Source organism: Nothobranchius furzeri, chromosome 11, assembly GCF_043380555.1.
Source record: "Nothobranchius furzeri strain GRZ-AD chromosome 11, NfurGRZ-RIMD1, whole genome shotgun sequence".
In the NCBI taxonomy this organism is placed as follows: domain Eukaryota; kingdom Metazoa; phylum Chordata; class Actinopteri; order Cyprinodontiformes; family Nothobranchiidae; genus Nothobranchius; species Nothobranchius furzeri.
Window position 1 is genome coordinate 42198923 of NC_091751.1, and position 18340 is coordinate 42217262.

An 18340-nucleotide genomic window follows, 5' to 3' on the forward strand; every position below is an offset into this window, starting at 1 on the left:
TCCCACCAGCTCACATATGATTGGTTCTGAAACCAGAAAGTATGGAGGCATGAAAAATTTTAAACATACCTCATCTGTCTTTTTTAAAGTAATTATCCATCCATCCATTTTCCGCCACTTATCTGGAGTCGGGTCACGGGGGCGGCAGCCTAAGCCGAGAGGCCCAGACTTCCCTCTCCCCAGCTACAGTGGAATGAAAGATTAAATATTGTATGATTTTTTTTTCAATTATTCAGTTATTTATCTGTGCCTCTCAATGTTTAAATACTTTTCAGGAACGTTAAAATCAGATAACCAGAAGTCCCAAGCCTGGCATTGGGGCCTGAGTGTGTTATGGTGGCCGGGCCTTTGCCCATAAAGCTCCGGGAGTTGACGTCACTTCTCCCGGCATGCAACAGTTCAAATCGAAACGGCGCCATATTGGCAGGTAGAAGCCGGCAGCTGGACTATTTGTTATTGTCAGAAAACTCAATCAGACAGGAAATATGGTAGATTCCTGTTGTGCCCCAGGATGCAGAACAGACACGGACGACATAAGGAATGAGCCATCTACAGGATTCCCCAAGATCCGGAGCGCCGCAAACGTTGGATCATTGTAATAAAACGCGTTAGTGACCGGGCGAAAATGAAGCTGTGGGATACAGAGTGTAAAGGTTTTCACTTATGCAGCGACCACTTCATATCAGGTACTTAAACCAACGTGTCCTCAACTGTGTATGGTGTTTATTTTAAATACTTTCATTACGATTCTTAGTGGGCTTCCTAAACTTATTTTGGCGTGGCTTTTTCTGTCTTATTACTCATAGCAACAAGTAAACATCACGTAAAACGTTGCCTCGTGATTTCTGCGTGCTGCCGTTTACATGTCTTATGATCACAGCAATTAACCGGCTAAGATGTATTTAATTTTTAAGCAATGGTTGATCAATTGTCAGATCACACATGAAACGCACTTTGGATTGCTATTATCTGTCTCACCGAGACAGATCTCAGACAGATCCTGAGACGCTCCTGCCGGACATATTTATTTTATTCACGGAAAAAAATCAGACTAGTGATTTCTCTTGGTGTTCAGTTTATACATTCAAACAGCACAGCACTCTATTTAAACTACTTACGTGTAAATCTGTTATTTGTCCATCCATTTTCATCCGCTTATCCGGAGTCGGGTTGCGGGGGCAGTAGCGTCGAGAGGCCCAGGCTTCCCTCTCCCCAGCCGCCTGAGCCAGCTCCTCCGGGTAAATCCCAAGGGGTTCCCCGGCCAGGTCCGGTAAGAAGTCCGCTCCGACAGCTTCTGAAAAGTATCCCAGGGGCACGGTAAGGGTCGGAGATGTTTAGTCTATTTAATTTCTGACTATATAAAATGATTTCTTCGGTTTTAAAGTGTGAAGTAAACTCCGACGAAGTAAAATCCAAGCCGATCCCGTTCACGTTCATGCTTAAGATCCGTGTTTGTTTAGCTTCTTTTACCTGCCAATATGGCGTCTACTAACTGAGAGTCACGTGGGGTCCGGAGCTCTATTGGGGCCCGGAGCTCCGGTTACCAGGGTCTTCTCATGTGTGACCATTTTATTTTAAAGATGTAAAATTATCCTAATTGATTTTTTTCCTCCAGATTTGATTTAAATGAAACCCTAATGAGTCAGATCAATAACTCAATCACATGAAGGAGTCTTTTCTGTTTTATTGCAAAAAGCTGAGAAAGATAAACTCAAGTCGTGTGGAGCCCAAATCACACAAGTGTGTTTTTCTAACCGTGGTTTCTAATCCTGGTCGTTTTGGTTCTTCAAGGCCTCTATCCTGCAGATGTGCATGCAGAATAGTGACTCTAGATGGTCAAGCTTTTACTTCTAAAGCCTCTCTCTCTCTCTCTCTCTCTCTCTCTCTCTCTCTCTCTCTCTCTCTCTCTCTCTCTCTCTCTCTCTCTCTCTCTCTCTCTCTCTCTCTCTCTCTCTCTCTCTCTCTCTCTCAAGGAAGCACTTGGAAACCGGAAAAAAAACCCACAAGACTCGCAGAGGGCGGGTGGCTCTACTGGGAACAGCAGGAAACAAACAAGAATAAAACAATACGTTAATTTTCTGTCATCTGCTAGGAAACATCTGCAGCTTCTATATAGATTGCGCATCCTGTGCTCATTTCATCTCAGCTCCTGTGACATTTTTTTTTTACTGGAAACCAGTTGGATTGAGGTCATTACCTGGATCTTCATGCAAACATTTTGCTGCGTCTCTCATAATTATTTCATGATCTGGTCATTTATCTCTTTTCCTTCTCTTAGAGGCAAAATAGTGGCCGGCCAGCTGCGGTAACTAATGCGTGCGCGCGTGCAGGCTCCTTTCGCACCAGTACATGTCGCTGTTTGCCTTTAGGAAGCAGGTCCAGTCATGAAAGTAAGATCTTCTAACATCTATAAAGTTCTCCTGGAAATGATGAACTCACGTGAATCTGGAATCTTCATTTTAAAGTCTTACAGTGAATATTGAGTAATAATGAAAACAACCCTACAGGAGTATTTATCCACACCACATCTTGTTTTTATTTGTCTCCACGTCCCACCTCTTGGTTCCAATTATCTCAGGAGGCGGGACTAACGGTCAGCAGCTCACTTCTGATTGGCTGAGGGCTCTGTCACTCTCAGACTCGTCATGTATCCTCCTGTTGGTGAAGGCAGTCCACACCAGAAGTCAGAAAGTCAAATTACCGAGGGGGTCCTCACACTGAGGTTTCGACTTATCCAGGCTTTCTGCGTCTTTTTTAATCCACCCACAGCTGAAAAGTGTAAATAAGTCAGTTCATTATTTGAATCTGTAACTATCTGAAGTTGTTTTGTTGTTCTAGAGGAGGTTTCCTTTGGGTTTTTTGGACTTCTCGGCGCCTTTTCTCCGGTCGTTTGTAAGCGTCCCGCTGCGCACCTGAATACTAGACATGCCTTTTACGCGCCTCGGCTGCTGAGTGTCGGCAGCATGAACCGGCGACACAAAGCGTCCGTGGCTGTGAAAGCGCTGTGCCTGTCTGGAATGGCCCAAGCTCAGGTGTGATTACAGAGGGAGGAGAGGTGGTGGTGGAGCCGATGTGGGCGCTCCGAGGAGCCGTTGGCTGGGATCTGACGGAGCGCAGGAGCCTGGGATGCGAGAGAAACCCGAACCTTAGAGAGACTATCTCCGGCGTCTGTTACCTGGACTCCTCACGGGCAGCCGGGAGTCATGGCCTCTGAAGTGGCGTGCGGACTGATCTTCAGGTTTCTGCTGCCGCTATGTCTTGCAGCTGGTGAGTTTTGGCTTTAAAAAGCAGTTTTTACGCATCAGAATGTAGCCAAAGCGTTTTTTTAATTACCGACCCACACTATGCTTATTTTTTAATCAACTCATTAATATGCTCATTTAATTTCCATATTAAATCATTTGAATACATATTTGATTATTCGCTGATCTGCTAAATGCGGGTGTAATATTAAAAAGTTGTGCAGGGTTGACCTCATGAACCTGGAAGTTCACCTCTGCATAGTCAGATCTGCACATCTGGATGTCACATCCCTGCGTTGTGCATGTCCCAGTCAGCCTCCAAAGGCACTAAAATCAGAAACTCTCTTGATTGCCAGATGTTATGTTTCACACCAAACGCACAAACACGACATGCCTGTGGGGTTTTTCTAATTTGTCTCTGTGGTTGCTCAGGTTTGCTCCTTGGCTCCTCATGAATCATCATTGTTGATGGTAATCTAGCTGCTGATAGAGTTGCTGTCATTAATTAACATTTACAGAGCGCTGACAGTGTTTTCACTGCTGTTTCACATTCCCCAAAATTACTGTGTGGGAGCTTGTTTACCCATTATTCTGACTTCACTGAGTAAGAGGATTGTCACTTGGACTTGTGTGAGTTTCTACATTTTCCTCCATATTTGCACCTTTTTTATTGATACATTTGGATTTTAAAGTTTTTGGATATAGCTTAACGGCCATTTACTTACTGCTGTAATCCTGTGGTAGGCCACAAGTGAAAAATGATTAGTACCAAACTGCCACTGAGGTTCCAGTGTGGTGTTGGTGCACTTTTAAAGCTAACGGCATGCTTTCTACAGATAAGACCCACTCAGTACCACCATAATGCACGGCCTGACAGGCCGGCCTGCCCTTTATTTCCAAAAGCAATTGTGAGGCTATGCGTCGTCTCCATTAATTCGTGGAAAGTCGTTTTAACAGTATGAATTAATAATGCGGTTGTGAGGGGGAGAAGAATTGCTTTCCCTTTTATCGTAAACATACCTTTTAATATTTTATGTTTTTTTTTAACTTCAAAGTGCCAATGAGTACTTGTCATGTACCCAAGCTGTTCACCATAACCTAGGGAAATGTCCAGTAGGTGGAAAAAAGGGAAAAGGTAAAAAATCTTCAAAGGTGCATCACCTGATTTGTTTCAGTTACAATCTAAAGAGCAAGCTTTAGTCTTTAAAAACAGCTTCAATCACCTCTGGCTCTGACATTCTCTAAATTGCACGTAAACTCACAGAAAACAAACTTTAAAGCAGCAGATGTCATCTGGACTCGAACACTTTCTGGATGTGTTCATGCGTGTTTGATGTATGTTGCAAACTCCTGCTTTTCACGTCCTGACAGACCTGTCTGCTGACGCTACCGAGTCGCTGTTTCGTGTCCAGCATCTGACAGCACCTCTATTGAGCCCGTGTGTACACAATACACACACACACACACACACACACACACACACACACACACACACACACACACACACAATTACTGTTTTCCTGATCAAACAGGCCACTGTTTATGTGTTTACTGGAAGAGTTTAGAGTGTGAACATCATTACCAGCAGTTACTTTCCCAGACGCCTCATCTGAAGGATGGAAACTCCAAACACAAAGGCCAATAATTTAAAAAAGTATGAATAAAGCTGTTAAATATCTTTGGTATGTTCTTTCTGTGTTTGGCTTCTAATTCCATTTTTGGTTCTTTTTTAAAACACAGGAAAGGTTTCTCTTTACCTTGCTGACAGTTTTGTTTGCGTCTGCAAGCATCCTCAGAGCTGAAGCTGATGGTGGCGACGTGGATGTGGGACTATGAACAGAGACGCTGGGGTTTACACATTGGATCACGCATGGGCCTGCAACATTGGAGAGGGGAGAGTGGGCAGCAGAGGACGTTGTCGCCCTCTGCTGCTCGCGGATAAACGGGTTAGGAAGTGACGCCACCATCAGCGTCTGCTTTGAGGATGTTTGCAGACGCAAACGAAACTGTCAGCAAGGTGAAGAGAAACCTTTCCTGTGTTTTAAAAAAGAACCAAAAATGGAAAGCTGTTAAACGTTCGATTTTGTCAGCCTGTCAACTGGAGATGTTGTTGTCATCCTGATTGAAGAAATAGAAATATTCTAAATTAGGGCAGAAAAGATTCCTCGAATAATTTGAGTACAAAAAATCCTCAAGTCAAATTTTCTGCCTCGAGGCTTCGTTTAATTCATATTTAATTCATTCATGGCTTTGCAATCACCCGGGATCATGTTTCACCCGGACCGAAATAAGTGACGCACATACATACTGCACTGAATGCACACGCGAGTAGCGAATGTTACTTAACGTTCTCTTAAGCCATGGCGGACAACATGGACCCCGGTGGAGTGCGAAAAAGACAAAATGTCAAAGGTGTGGGATCATTTTTCACGTCGTAAGGCGGAAAACGTAGTCCAGTGTAAATACTGTAAAATGGATTTAGCCTACCACAACACCACATCCTCCATGCTGCAGCACCTGACGAGGAAACATCCACATGTAAATGTCTCTTCTGCGAGCGGACTCGGAGCCTCTACAAGATAATGCATTTTAGCCTGTATTTCTATACATTCTGCAGACACTGCGACTTTTTCATTTGTAGCACTTAGTTTCAGCTCACACCGTACATCTGGTAGCAACACGTTGGTCTTACAATGTGTTAAAAATAGCAGTTTTTACAACACGTCGGACTTTTTACTGTGTTGTTATTGATGTCCGTTGTCCCTCAGGATTGCTGCAGGAGGACATGGGTATTTATGAGAGTGACGGAGGAAAATGAAAGAAAGTAAATAATGTTGTGTGATCAGTATAATTTGACATAACCACGGCAAACATGCTTTCGACAATCCTTGTTAGTGGGAGACAAAAAAAAGTCCAGAAATTAAAACGGACGTGTGTTAATAGGGAAACAGCTGGCGAGCCATGTTTGCGCATGCGCCGTGAGCGGTTCTGGTGCTATTTGGGCCGCAGCCGCTCGCATTTGTTTACTGTAAAGTAAAGTTGAAGTGCTGAAGTTTTGAAACTAATTTTGAATAAAACTTGAAGAATAACTGGCAATTGCGTGCTCATTTGAAGAGGTCTTTCATATTTTATAACATGCTATTTGATATAATGGTTTACAAACACAAGGGTGATTTATTAGAGTACTTGATTAATCGATAAAATATTCGATAGAGTACTCGATTACAAAAATATTCGATAGCTGCAGCCCTATTCTAAATCATTGCGTCTTTTTTGAACAACATCTTGTTTATGTAGAGAAGATGTTCTTACATTTAATTAGAAACCATAGAATGTGAAATGTCATGAAATATGAAATATCACCTTAATGGATCTTTGAGTAAATTTAACCAGAAGATCAGATCTTTTTATTGCAGGGATTGAGCAACACTTCATATCAACTCCAAGAAAGAGTCAGGTTAAAAAAGTTAAAAGATTTATTTCTAAACAAATTAAACAAGACTAACTTTAAACACTATGTGAATGATGTAACTAAGGTGGAGTAAGACTGAGGATGGTGTGTGTGTGAAATATGTTCAGAACCAGCAAATCTGGAGAAACGATTAGTTCTGACAGGGAGTGAAAGGGTATTTCGCTCTAAGCTTTGTTTTGGTGATTATAACACACATTGAGATGCCATCTGTCGGTCTACGTACCCCAACGGAAGTTCCCGTTTAGATCCAGAAGTGTCGAGGTCCAGCTTGGACCTTGTCTGGAACTGAAGCCTGTAGCAAAGCCGCAGTTGCCGACCAGTCCCGTCTTGAGATACTCCCAGGTCACGACAGTTTTATTGGCATCTAGCGAGACCCTGAAGTGTTGTGATGGTTCAGCTTTTGTTCTGAAGGAGCCGTTGCAGCAGGTGGAACATGCAACAGATTTAATCCAGCTTGTCGTTAGGTTCTTTTGGCTTTAAGAGGAAAGTTACGGATTGGCCACTCTGATAACTTCTCTAGAACGCTTGGAACTCAAGTTAAGATGACGTGGGGCATAGCTTTATAGTTTGGATGTTTTGATTTACTGTCAAATCAGAATTTGCCAACAAAAGGGCATTATACAAGCACCAACAAAACCACGCCTCGTGTCAGATCTGGAAGGTTCTGATTGGATCAGAAAAAGGAAATGTGTCATGTGCCTTAGCATTAAGTGTGATCAGTCTAGTGTAAATATTTAAAGTTATATTACTTATAAAAATACTATCATAGGATTATAATATCAAGTAATTAATATTCTTATTTCACAGATTGATTGAACATTAGCTTCACATGATTATTTGGACTAACAGACGTTATTTAATTATTATTTAATAGAGTTCTTGGTCTTCTTTCTTGTGCTGTCCGAGGAAGCAACAGTTTAGATAAGAGCACAGAGTATGAGTGGCCTTGGCCCATATCTTGTAGACTAGGCTTGTGTCAGAAACTTGTGTTTCTGCTTGGGCAGAGCAAATAGAGCAGGGCCTTTTAGGTCAAAGATGGGCAATTCATCACGCTACATTTATTTAACCCTGTTTATTCATTCATTAGCTCTGTAATTCAATGATTAAATCCAATTTAACTTCTTGGAATATGAATGTATTAAATGAATTAAAAAAACATGCATTCTACTTATGATTCATAGCAAGTAACAAAAATATGCACATATGTGTTCAATTTAAAAACAATCAAATTTGTAACCATGATCTCATTATTTGAACATTTTTGGAAATTTTAAGGTTTTGCAATTATTTGTATGATGAGTGTTTTAGACTTCTTAAATTTAATTAAGAGGTGTCCATGGCCCCATGGCCCCCAATTGTTTCCAGCCCCTTGGACAATGCTGCTGTAAAGCTTTAACTAAAAAGTAAAACCAAAACAAACTATAAAGTTTGTTTACTGAAGATTTATTGTTCCTTTCTTCTGATGCCCCAATAAAATAAAGTTAACATACAGGTAAAACATGAAAAATCTGAATATGGTGCAAAAGTCCAATTATTTCATTAATTCAGCTTAGACCGAGAGACTGTCTAAAGGCTGAGGAACCCTTTTCACCTGTTTTGGATTCTTTAGCAGATTAGAGTGTGACACGTTGAGTCTAGAATATTCACACTTTTCACAATCTATTTGTCTGAGATTTTGAATGTGGGGTTTTCATCAGCTGTAATTCATAATCATCACAACTATAACAAATAAAGGTTTTAAATATCTGGCTTTGCATGGAATGAGCCTGTCTCATACATTAGTTTTTCTCTTTAAGTAGAATAACTGACATAAATTAACTTTAGCAACATATTACATTTTTTCCAGTTTTTCCAGATTTTGGATTTTAAAGGCTTTCGATTACTTTTAGTGCTAGATTGAATCAATTTATGACTTAAAGGCATACTATGCAACATTTTCATATTTTAAATCTGATTTTGAGCCAGTATCTGCTGAAATGACCCTTTAATGGGTTAATGAAATGTCACTCAAATCCCACCACCCTCTGTGGCTAGAATACCGCACTTGCAACTTTGACGTATGCAGAGTGTGCTTCCTATTAGTCTTCGTAAAGTGAACCTAACATGCTAGCGCTGGAGTCTGCGTCCAGCACGTGATTCCTGCATGTTTTAGATTGTGAACATGATGAATCACTCCTGTGGACACCAATGAAGGCTGAGGAGACATTTCAGCAGTTAGATTAAGGTGCAAAAAAAGACAAACTCACAGCGAGGAGGAGAGTTTAACTTTTGGTTTTAAGACTGTGAGTTAAAACAGACTCTAGGGGGTGCTTAAAACAAGCCAAAATGCACAGATTCCTTTTAAAGTGGATTTAATCAGATTTTTATTGATTAGGGGAAAAATTTAGATTTGAAAAAAAAAATCCTGAAAGCTTGTTAAGGATTTCTTTGAACCTGACTTGAAAGGAAGCTGATGTTAGGTTTAATGCTCTTATGAAAGCCACGATGAAAATACGTGTGCTGGAATGCTCTTTATTACTTTTAAATTCCTGCGTTATCTCCCAGTTCTCTGTTGGGCCTGGCACTGCTTTACCTCATCGTCTGTGTTTTGTTCGTCCACGTTTCTGGTCTTAAACATTAACTTCACAAGCAACTCAGTGTTGCCTTCTTGCTTCTGTAATAATGACTTTAGCTGACACAAAAGCTTCATTCAGCCTTGAATGTGGATTATTATTTTTTTTTGCAGTAATTGAATGTCTGAAAACAACTGCAGTTTATTTTCATTCTTCTGCTCTGATGGTGAGTCATCCAGCAGAGGCAAATGGGCTGTGGTCAAGTGTCTGCAGGCCAGCAGCAGGAGGAGAGGAGAGCCTGCAGACGTCTCTGAGTCTCTAAATCTGTGCAGAAGAGCAAATATGACAGTGGTTGACAGGTTTCATGTGAGATTTTATAAAAAGGAGGAAATGGTGCGTAGTGATGAAACAAAGGTTGTGAGCCGTTCTCTCATCAAGAAGCTTGGACCAAAACAAACCATCAGGGCTAAAAACGAGGATTTTCTCATGCAGAATCACAACTGAAACTATCAGAGATAAATAATCTGCAGATATTTGTGACTTGCACAAACACAGCCCCCCCCCCCAACCAATCCGCTTGCCTGACTTTTATTAACGTTTGTTGGTTTTTCACTGGTCTGCATCTGAGCGTGGAGAAAAGCGGGAGGTGCACTTACTTCTCCACCGAGGGAAAAGCCAGAGCCAAGTCAAATGTCAATGAATGGCTCCATTGACTCCGCTAAGATAAATAAAAGCACCGTTTTCTGCAGTTAAGTGTAATTTTTCAGGAGTCGTGCTGCTGAATTCTGCGACTTAGACGATAACTTGTTCAGCCGTCTCGCTTGTAAACTCTGTGCTTGTTGATACAACAGCAAAGACAAATTTGGGAGGTCAGACTACGCGTCCACATATGACACAGAGTCACTGTGAGCTTTCCTCCTCACTTCCTGACCTAAATATGTTCAAAGACCTTCTGCTGCCAGCGCCATAGTTTGTGCTAACTTTGAGGTTTGACCTGTAATCGGAACTGGGATTTTATTTTTTTTCTGTCATTTCACATGGTAGAGGGTGTGTGTGTGTGTGTGTGCGTGTGCGTGTGTGTGCGTGTGTGCGCGCGTGTGTGCGTGCGTGTGACTGGTGAATGGGTTGGAAGGTCAGTTGGACTTGGGGAAAGGGGTGTGTCGAGGATCGATGATTCAGTGAAGGGGTTATGGAAGTCATCTTTGCACTCGAGCGTTTGATCACAAAGACTAAAAGACTTCAGTTGTGTCCTTAGATGGGACATGTGTTTGGGATTGTTACACTTTCCAGCATCACGTGTTTAAAAAAGGCTCTGGGAGCCAATAACTCATAAGATGCACGAGAAATAACTACATATACCAACAAAATTTAGATATTTTTGCTAAAAAGGCCAAATCCACCAAACTAAACTCCTCTCTAAATGATCAGATTTAAATCTAAATGCTTTATTCTGCCAGTAAAGTGACCTGAAATAGGCTTTATTGTGATTTTATGCAGAATACAAAACAAAAATAAACTGTTTAACTTTTTATTAGTCTCAAATGTCTTTTTTCTCTAAAACTTAAAAAAATCTTTATTTTTAAATTAGGAAACATTAAAAATGACCAATCAGAGGAAGTGAGTTTTTTTCTCAAATATTTTTTGTAAATCCTGCTTTTTGTGTATTTTGAGCTTCTTCTCAGTCTGTAAATGAAACATTTTATCAGAATAATACAATTCAGTCAATTATAATCAGCACACCAGCACTTGTTCTGCATTTAGATGTTTTATTTGAATTGTTCACATTTTTGATATTTTTTAATATTAAAAAAAAACACAGATTCTCATCTTCTTCAGTCATTTTTATTGTGTCTTTCTGTGTAATTTATACAGATTTATCCGTTTTTATGCCATAAGTAAAATAAAAGTTATTCTTTAAACTACTAAATCATTTTTATGATTTAAAATCAAAGTTCTTTAACTGTGAGATACTTTTGTGTCCAGTCTTCAGGATTCATTTGTTTACCTTTAGCAAAAATACGACTAAAGTGTGATGCTATTACAAAATAAACATGTTTGTCCTAAATCCTTTTAGTTTTAAAAACTCAATGATGATCCCAATGTCTGCTTCTACTATGTATTCTATTAAAAAAACAATAACTTGAGGAAAAAGGTGTAATTTGAAATCAATTAAATTCAGTTTATTTATATAGTCATCTTACGGCACCTTACAAAGTAAACATTGAACAAACTGAATCCCAGCAGAGCTGCACAGCACCAGGGGTGGGCAGTCCTGGTCCTCGATGGCCACCATTCAGCATGTTTTAGTCGTTTCCCTGCTTTAACACATCTAATATAATCAGCAGATGATTACAGGGCTTCTGCATAGCTTGACACCCTGCTGAAAAGGTGATTCAACCATTGAATGAAGTGTGTTGGAACAGGGAAACAACTAAAACATGTTGGATAGTGGCTCTTAAGCAATGGCGTTGCCCACCCCTGCCTCATACTGAGCAAGCATGCAGCGACAGTGGAGAGGAAAGCTCCCCTCTAACAGGAAGAAACCTCCAGCAGAACCTAGATCTGTGTTTATCATGATGTAATCATGGATGCTTTGTGTCTTTTTGCCCTGCAGCTTGCCTGTTCAGGTACAATGTCCTGTCCTTCATCTACCTCATCTATCTCCTGCTTATCCCACTCTTCCCGGAGCCCACGTGCACAACGATGCAAGGTAAAGATTTATGTCTGTCCTCTTCCCAAGCTTTAGAGTAGTGGTGTCCGATTCTGGTGTTCCACGGCCACCGTCCAGCATGTTTTAGAGGTTTCTCTGCTCCAACACAACTGAATTTAATCAGCAGGTGATTAACTGGCTTCTGCAGTGCCCGATGAGCTGCTGAACAGGTGGTTCAACCCATGATTCAGATGTGTTTGAGCAGGAAAAGAACTGAAGCAGGAAAGCTGTCCAGGATTGGACACTAACTTTGAGAGAATTTAGACTCCTTCCCTAAAAACCCGTTGGGTCTGAATGTTGTGCTTTGTAACAGAAACCAGCCTTTCTGCAGGGGATTCGAGTTTCGCTGTGATGAGGTTGAACTTGGCATCCAGTTTGGTCCACGAAATCTAATATTGGTTAGCACAGGCATGATTCCATCTGTAATAATAAGAGTGATCCACTGTTAGCCAGATTTTCAGATAAAAAGTTTTGATCTGTCAGTTCAAGCTGGATGAAAACAGACACTGTGGACTATTTGCTCAGATGAAGCTGCTATGAATGCTAAAAATTACCTTTGAAACCCAGAAGATTCTGTAATTGTTCTTGTTTTTGATAACGGTTAGCCTCTTTAGAAGGTTTGATTTAGTGTCTTGAGTTTAGTTGAAACATTCGGGTCATGTTTAAATCCAACCAGCTTCTTTCTCAAGTGTGTCGGAACCATTTGAAAGCATAAATCACGACGGACCTCTGCGGTTTCTGAGAAGTGACTGAGGTGACTGTTCTCCTATGCGGATGATGAATGTGGGATTTCAGCCTTGCATTCTTGCACTCCCCTCCACCACAAAATACTAAACAGCACACCTCCCAGACCTCCACAGTAATAATCTGGGTTTCAGCAGGAGCCCGCATGCAGCGTTTAATAATACTTATACGCCCAGATCGGTGGAGGGAGCAGCATCCAGTCTGAGATTCGTCTCTTCGTCTCCAGCTGAAATAACAAGCAGGAAGGAGAGTGAAGAAAGTGGACCACTTACAGACTCATCAATAGTTAAGGAGAAAAGGCTTCTAGTGAGGCTGGATGCCCACCTGTCAGATAGCTGATTGTTGATCACCTTTAGTAGTTTTTTTCTTTCAATAAAACTGAAATAAAAATTTTTTTTCAGCCCCAAAAATGAAACTAATGCAAAAAGCAGAACCTGCAAAAAGCAGAATCTGCGATTGCCCAAAAGCGGCAAATAAAACTAAATATTAGTTTTTCACGAGAACAGAAACTAATAAATGTTTCAAAAACTCGAGAGATTCTCTTCAGACATTTTATGTCATTACAGTCACTTATAACAACAAAACAAGTTTTTACTTCAATAAATATTATAATAGTTAATTTGTTTTTATTATTATGGCTGATCAACAAAATACTCGTGTTCATGGATCTAGAAGAAATTATTTTTCCTTAAGAGTAATTAAAACAAATCTGGTTTGTTTAATGACCTTCTTCATTTAATTGTATATCTATCTATCTATCTATCTATCTATCTATCTATCTATCTATCTATCTATCTATCTATCTATCTATCTCTCTATCTCTCTATCTCTCTATCTCTCTATCTCTCTATCTCTCTATCTCTCTATCTCTCTATCTCTCTATCTCTATCTCTCTCTATCTATCTCTCTATCTCTCTATCTCTCTATCTCTCTATCTATCTCTATTATCTATCTCTATCTATCTATCTATCTATCTATCTATCTATCTATCTATCTATCTATCTATCTATCTATCTATCTATCTCTCTATCTCTCTATCTCTCTATCTCTCTATCTCTCTCTATCTCTCTCTATCTCTCTCTATCTATCTCTCTCTCTCTATCTATCTCTCTATCTATCTCTATTATCTATCTCTATCTATCTATCTATCTATCTATCTATCTATCTATCTATCTATCTATCATCTATCTATCTATCTATCTATCTATCTATCTATCTATCTATCTATCTATCTATCTATCTATCTATCTATCTATCTATCTATCTATCTATCTATCTATCTATCTATCTATCTATCTATCTATCTATCTATCTATCTATCTATCTATCTATCTATCTATCTATCTCTATTATCTATATCTTAGGGATGTAAGAAAATATTGATGTGACAGTATATCCTGATATTTTTTCCTGCGATAATATGTCAATATACAAAAGCTGTGTATCCATTTTGTGGAAGAATTAACATGCAAACATTTGTGTGTTTTCTTTTCTTTTGGTGCAATTCAAACGCCGACCGCTAGTTGGCAGCAGTTAGCAATGGGTTTTATTTCCACCATACATATGTATATAAACACTGTGTTTATATACATATCTATGGTTTTCACCACTGAAATGTACATCCCTCTATTTTGGTTCAGATACCTCATGTTAATCATGTTACTTATCAGTTTGGACTGTTTATTGAATTCTCCTTCAATAAATTCAGTTTTTAAAAAATCGCTAATATCGTCTGGCTGAATGTATCGCAATATATCATGATATATCATATCGTCTCCCTTGTGGATTGCGGAGGCCGTTTGAGTACAATGAACTCATTGTCATGTTCAAGAAACCAGTCTGAGATTATTCGAGTTTTATGACATGACACATTATCCTTCTGGAAGTAGCCATCAGAAGATGGGTGGTCATAAAGGGGCGGACATGGTCAGCAACAATACTCTTGGCTGTGGCGTTGCAATGACAATCAATTAGTACTAAGGATCCCTAAATTAGAACTTCTTGGAATTATTGACAAAAAGACACAATTTTTAGCACAAAGACTACAAATAGAAAAATTTGAACATAGTAATAAATCAGGTAAATTTTTAGCTAGCCAGTTAAAAATTAATAAAGAGAAAACTACCATATCTGCTGTTAAAGACTTAACCGGTAATATAGTTTATGACCCTGAAAGAATAAACAACACCTTCAGAGACTTTTACCAAACGTTGTACTCACCACAGATAAACCCATCAGATAATGAGATCAATGAGTTCCTTGACAGGATAACACTTCCTAAATTATCAGACAGCCAAGTTACAGTCCTGGACTTGCCACTAACATCAGCTGAGCTCCAGGAAGCCCTTAAATCCATGACGAATAGGAAAGCTCCAGGCCCAGACGAGTTCCCAGTAGAGTTCTACAAAGAATTCTGGATCATTCTGGCTCCAACATTTTTCAGAATGGTGAGGGAAATTGAAGAGAGTGGCAGATTACAGCCAAACATGAATTCAGCCAATATTAGTCTCTTGTTAAAACCAGGCAAAGACCCTGCATTTCCTACTAGCTATCGCCCAATTTCTCTTATTAATGTTGATCTCAAAATAATTTGTAAAGCCCTGGCAAAATGAGTAGAGAAGGTAACCCCCTTCATAATACACCCTGACCAAACTGGTTTCATTAAGGGTAGACAGTCATCCACAAACTCGCGTAGATTACTTAATTTGATAGATTTCTCTTACAGTAGAAACATAGAAACTAGTATATTATCCCTAGATGCAGAAAAGGCTTTTGATAGAGTTAACTGGAAGTTCTTCTTTGCAACTTTACATAAATGTGGCTTTGGGAACTTCTTCATAAACTGGCTACAAACATTATACAGTTCACCAACAGCACGTGTCAGGACAAACGACCAAATATCAGCTAGCTTCTGTCTTCAGAGGGGGACCAGGCAGGGATGCCCACTCTCCCCGTCACTGTTTGCTAGTTTTATCAAACCACTAGCGGCAGCAATTAGGCAAGCAACAAATATTAAAAGGATAGAGTGTAAGAAAATGGAACATAAGATCAGTCTTTATGCAGATGATGTTTTACTATTTCTCCAGAATTCTCAATCCTCTCTCTCCCATTCAATAGAACTGATCAACTCTTTTTCAAGAGTTTCAGATTACTCCATAAACTGGTTAAAATCCACAGTTCTACCAATTAATTTCTCTTTTGTCAATTTGCTTAATACACAATTGAAATCAGGGAATACCGTAAATCTTCTAATACAGGCCCGGGCCTGTATTTGACGCAAGCTCATCAAGCTCCAGGCCTTTATTGGAAGGAGGACCAGAATTAGAGGCAGGCCTCAATTTCTATTTGAGCAAAATGAACTAATGGTTCGCTGGAGTTTTGACAATTAAAATTGCGCCCACATTTTCAAAGTTAAACACATTTCTTTTAACAACGGTAGTTTCTGCTTCAGCCCTCTCTCCCCTCCCCCTGCGCAGCGGCCGCAAACTCACTGATGCGCCTGCAGCCTCTCGGAGTTCCTGCTGCTCTAAACATTAAAATAATTATTTCATTTTCTGTTCCTCACTTCTGATTACCTTCAATGGTGTCTGTTTGTTGCAACCACCAGGTACAAAAACTAACTTGTTTTTATTTGACTATTTTTCTGTCCTGCCTGTTTATTAACTTCCTGCATCTCCTCTCAATCCTAAAGAAAAACTGCTACCTGGGTTCATATATATTCACCTTATGAGTTACCTTTGAACTGCAGTTCTAAAAGATCTACCGACCGCAAAAACAGCGGAGTGCTCGCCGGCCTCATCAGTGAGATGCGTCACCAAGGACAAAACAGGTGATGCGCCCCGATCCACAGCAGCGAAACGCATCAGGTACAAATAAAAGAATAAAAGACAGAAAACATAAAAGGAAATGAGCCAACATGAACAATCGTGTGTTAAATTAGTTTTTGAGGTGGCGACACCTGATTTGATAATGTTACTGTGGCCGTGCTCAGGATGCAGATGTCTGTAGCACGTCAACAATCAGAGCTTTCCATGCGCAAGCTGGTTAAGGTTAGGATGGGGTGAGGGGAATGTTAAATTGCAAGAGGGTAAACATCACAATTTGGTTAAATGTCCGTTTTACGGCGGGTGTCAGTACCGACTCTCTACAGCGCGTTGCCTCCCGACGCGCAGGAGCTTGTCACCTGCTGACAGCAGGCTGCTGTCTTTTCCCTGGACTGCATCTTGCCGGTCATTATCACGTGACAGCGACTAGTCGATGACAGGCATAAAAAGTCACTATAGAGCGGTGAAGTCGACTAGTGACTAGTTCATACAACCCCTGCTACTGCTCCCCAGAGTGTTCTGCAGCATAATCAGCACGTTCTCTTTGAACTTGATACCAAATTTTCTCCTCCTCTTCGTCTCCGCACGGTTAAAGTTACCCTCGTGGTCTATCACTGGCAAATCAAAAGTGAGACGGATGACACAACCGCCCCCCGTACTTGCTTGTTACCACATTCCACCCGGCCACAATAAAAACCCGGCCATCATTCACCTCCGCCGACACCGGCCAAAATATGATACCGGCAGTTAATTAAATACAGGCTAATATTAGAGGATTTACTGTATCACATACCTGGGAATTAATGTCTCTCCCAAGCTGGCAGATCTAACCAAACTAAACTACATCCCACTTTTAAAGAAAGTCAATCAATCAATCAATCAATCAATCAAAGCTTTATTTATAAAGCGCCTTCCGCAACCCTGTCAGGAAGCCCAAAGCGCTGAACATGGTACAGTTGTAAGTAATTATACTGAATAAATCAACAATAAAAGAAATTCAAATTACAAAATACAAATTACAAAATACAAAATGGAAATAACAAGATAGATGAAACATTCCGGTAAAATACAAATGTGTGAAACACAATTGGATTGAGTGGATGGATTGAGTGTACCAATGAAAACTGTGGAATGGATTCAACATTATAGAGGGCCATAATCAAACATGTTCTGGAAACGCCAAGCGGAGGAGGTGTGTTTTTAGGTGATTCTTAAAGACTGGCAGAGAAGGGGACAGCCTAACTGAGGGTGGCAACTGGTTCCAGAGTAATGGTGCTAGGACTGAGAAAGCCCGGTCCCCACGGGTACGACACCTAGACCGAGGGACAGCGAGCAGGCCTTGGTCAGAGGAGCGCAGAGCGCGTGATGGGGAATGTCTGTTCAGGAGTGTGGCCAGATAGGGGGGAGCACCACCCTGGAAGAAATGATAAACAAAGACGAGTATTTTGAATTGTGAGCGATAGGAAATCGTAAGCCAGTGCAGGGAGGCCAGAACTGGACTGATGTGGTCCCGTTTCCTGGTCCCAGTCAGGAACCTGGCAGCGCTGTTCTGCACAACCTGTAGGCAATGCAGTGTTGACTGACACAACCCTGCGTAGAGAGAGCTGCAGTAGTCAAGCCGAGAAATTACAAAGGCGTGCAGTACCCGCTCCAGGTGGGCTCTCGACAGCATATGCTTGATTTTAGCAAGGCGTCTCAGGTGAAAGAAACTGGACCGGATCACAGAATTGATGTGAGCATCAAATTTAAGTCCTACATCAAGTTTCACCCCCAAACTGGTAACAACTGGTTTTGAG

General features: G+C 40.5%; 1 protein-coding gene across 9 annotated transcripts in view; it reads left to right on the forward strand.

Annotated features, from left to right (window-relative positions):
- The first annotated feature begins 2991 nt into the window (after positions 1-2991).
- Positions 2992-18340, forward strand: part of LOC107383535 (piezo-type mechanosensitive ion channel component 2) — a 151287-nt gene continuing 135938 nt past the window's right edge. For all 9 annotated transcript variants that reach the window (XM_054746758.2, XM_054746779.2, XM_054746762.2 and 6 more), the window contains exons 1-2: positions 2992-3267; positions 11881-11976. In XM_054746758.2, the coding sequence (XP_054602733.1) occupies positions 3204-3267; positions 11881-11976 (160 nt within the window). In that variant the 5' untranslated portion in view covers positions 2992-3203. The remainder of the gene's footprint in view (positions 3268-11880; positions 11977-18340) is intronic.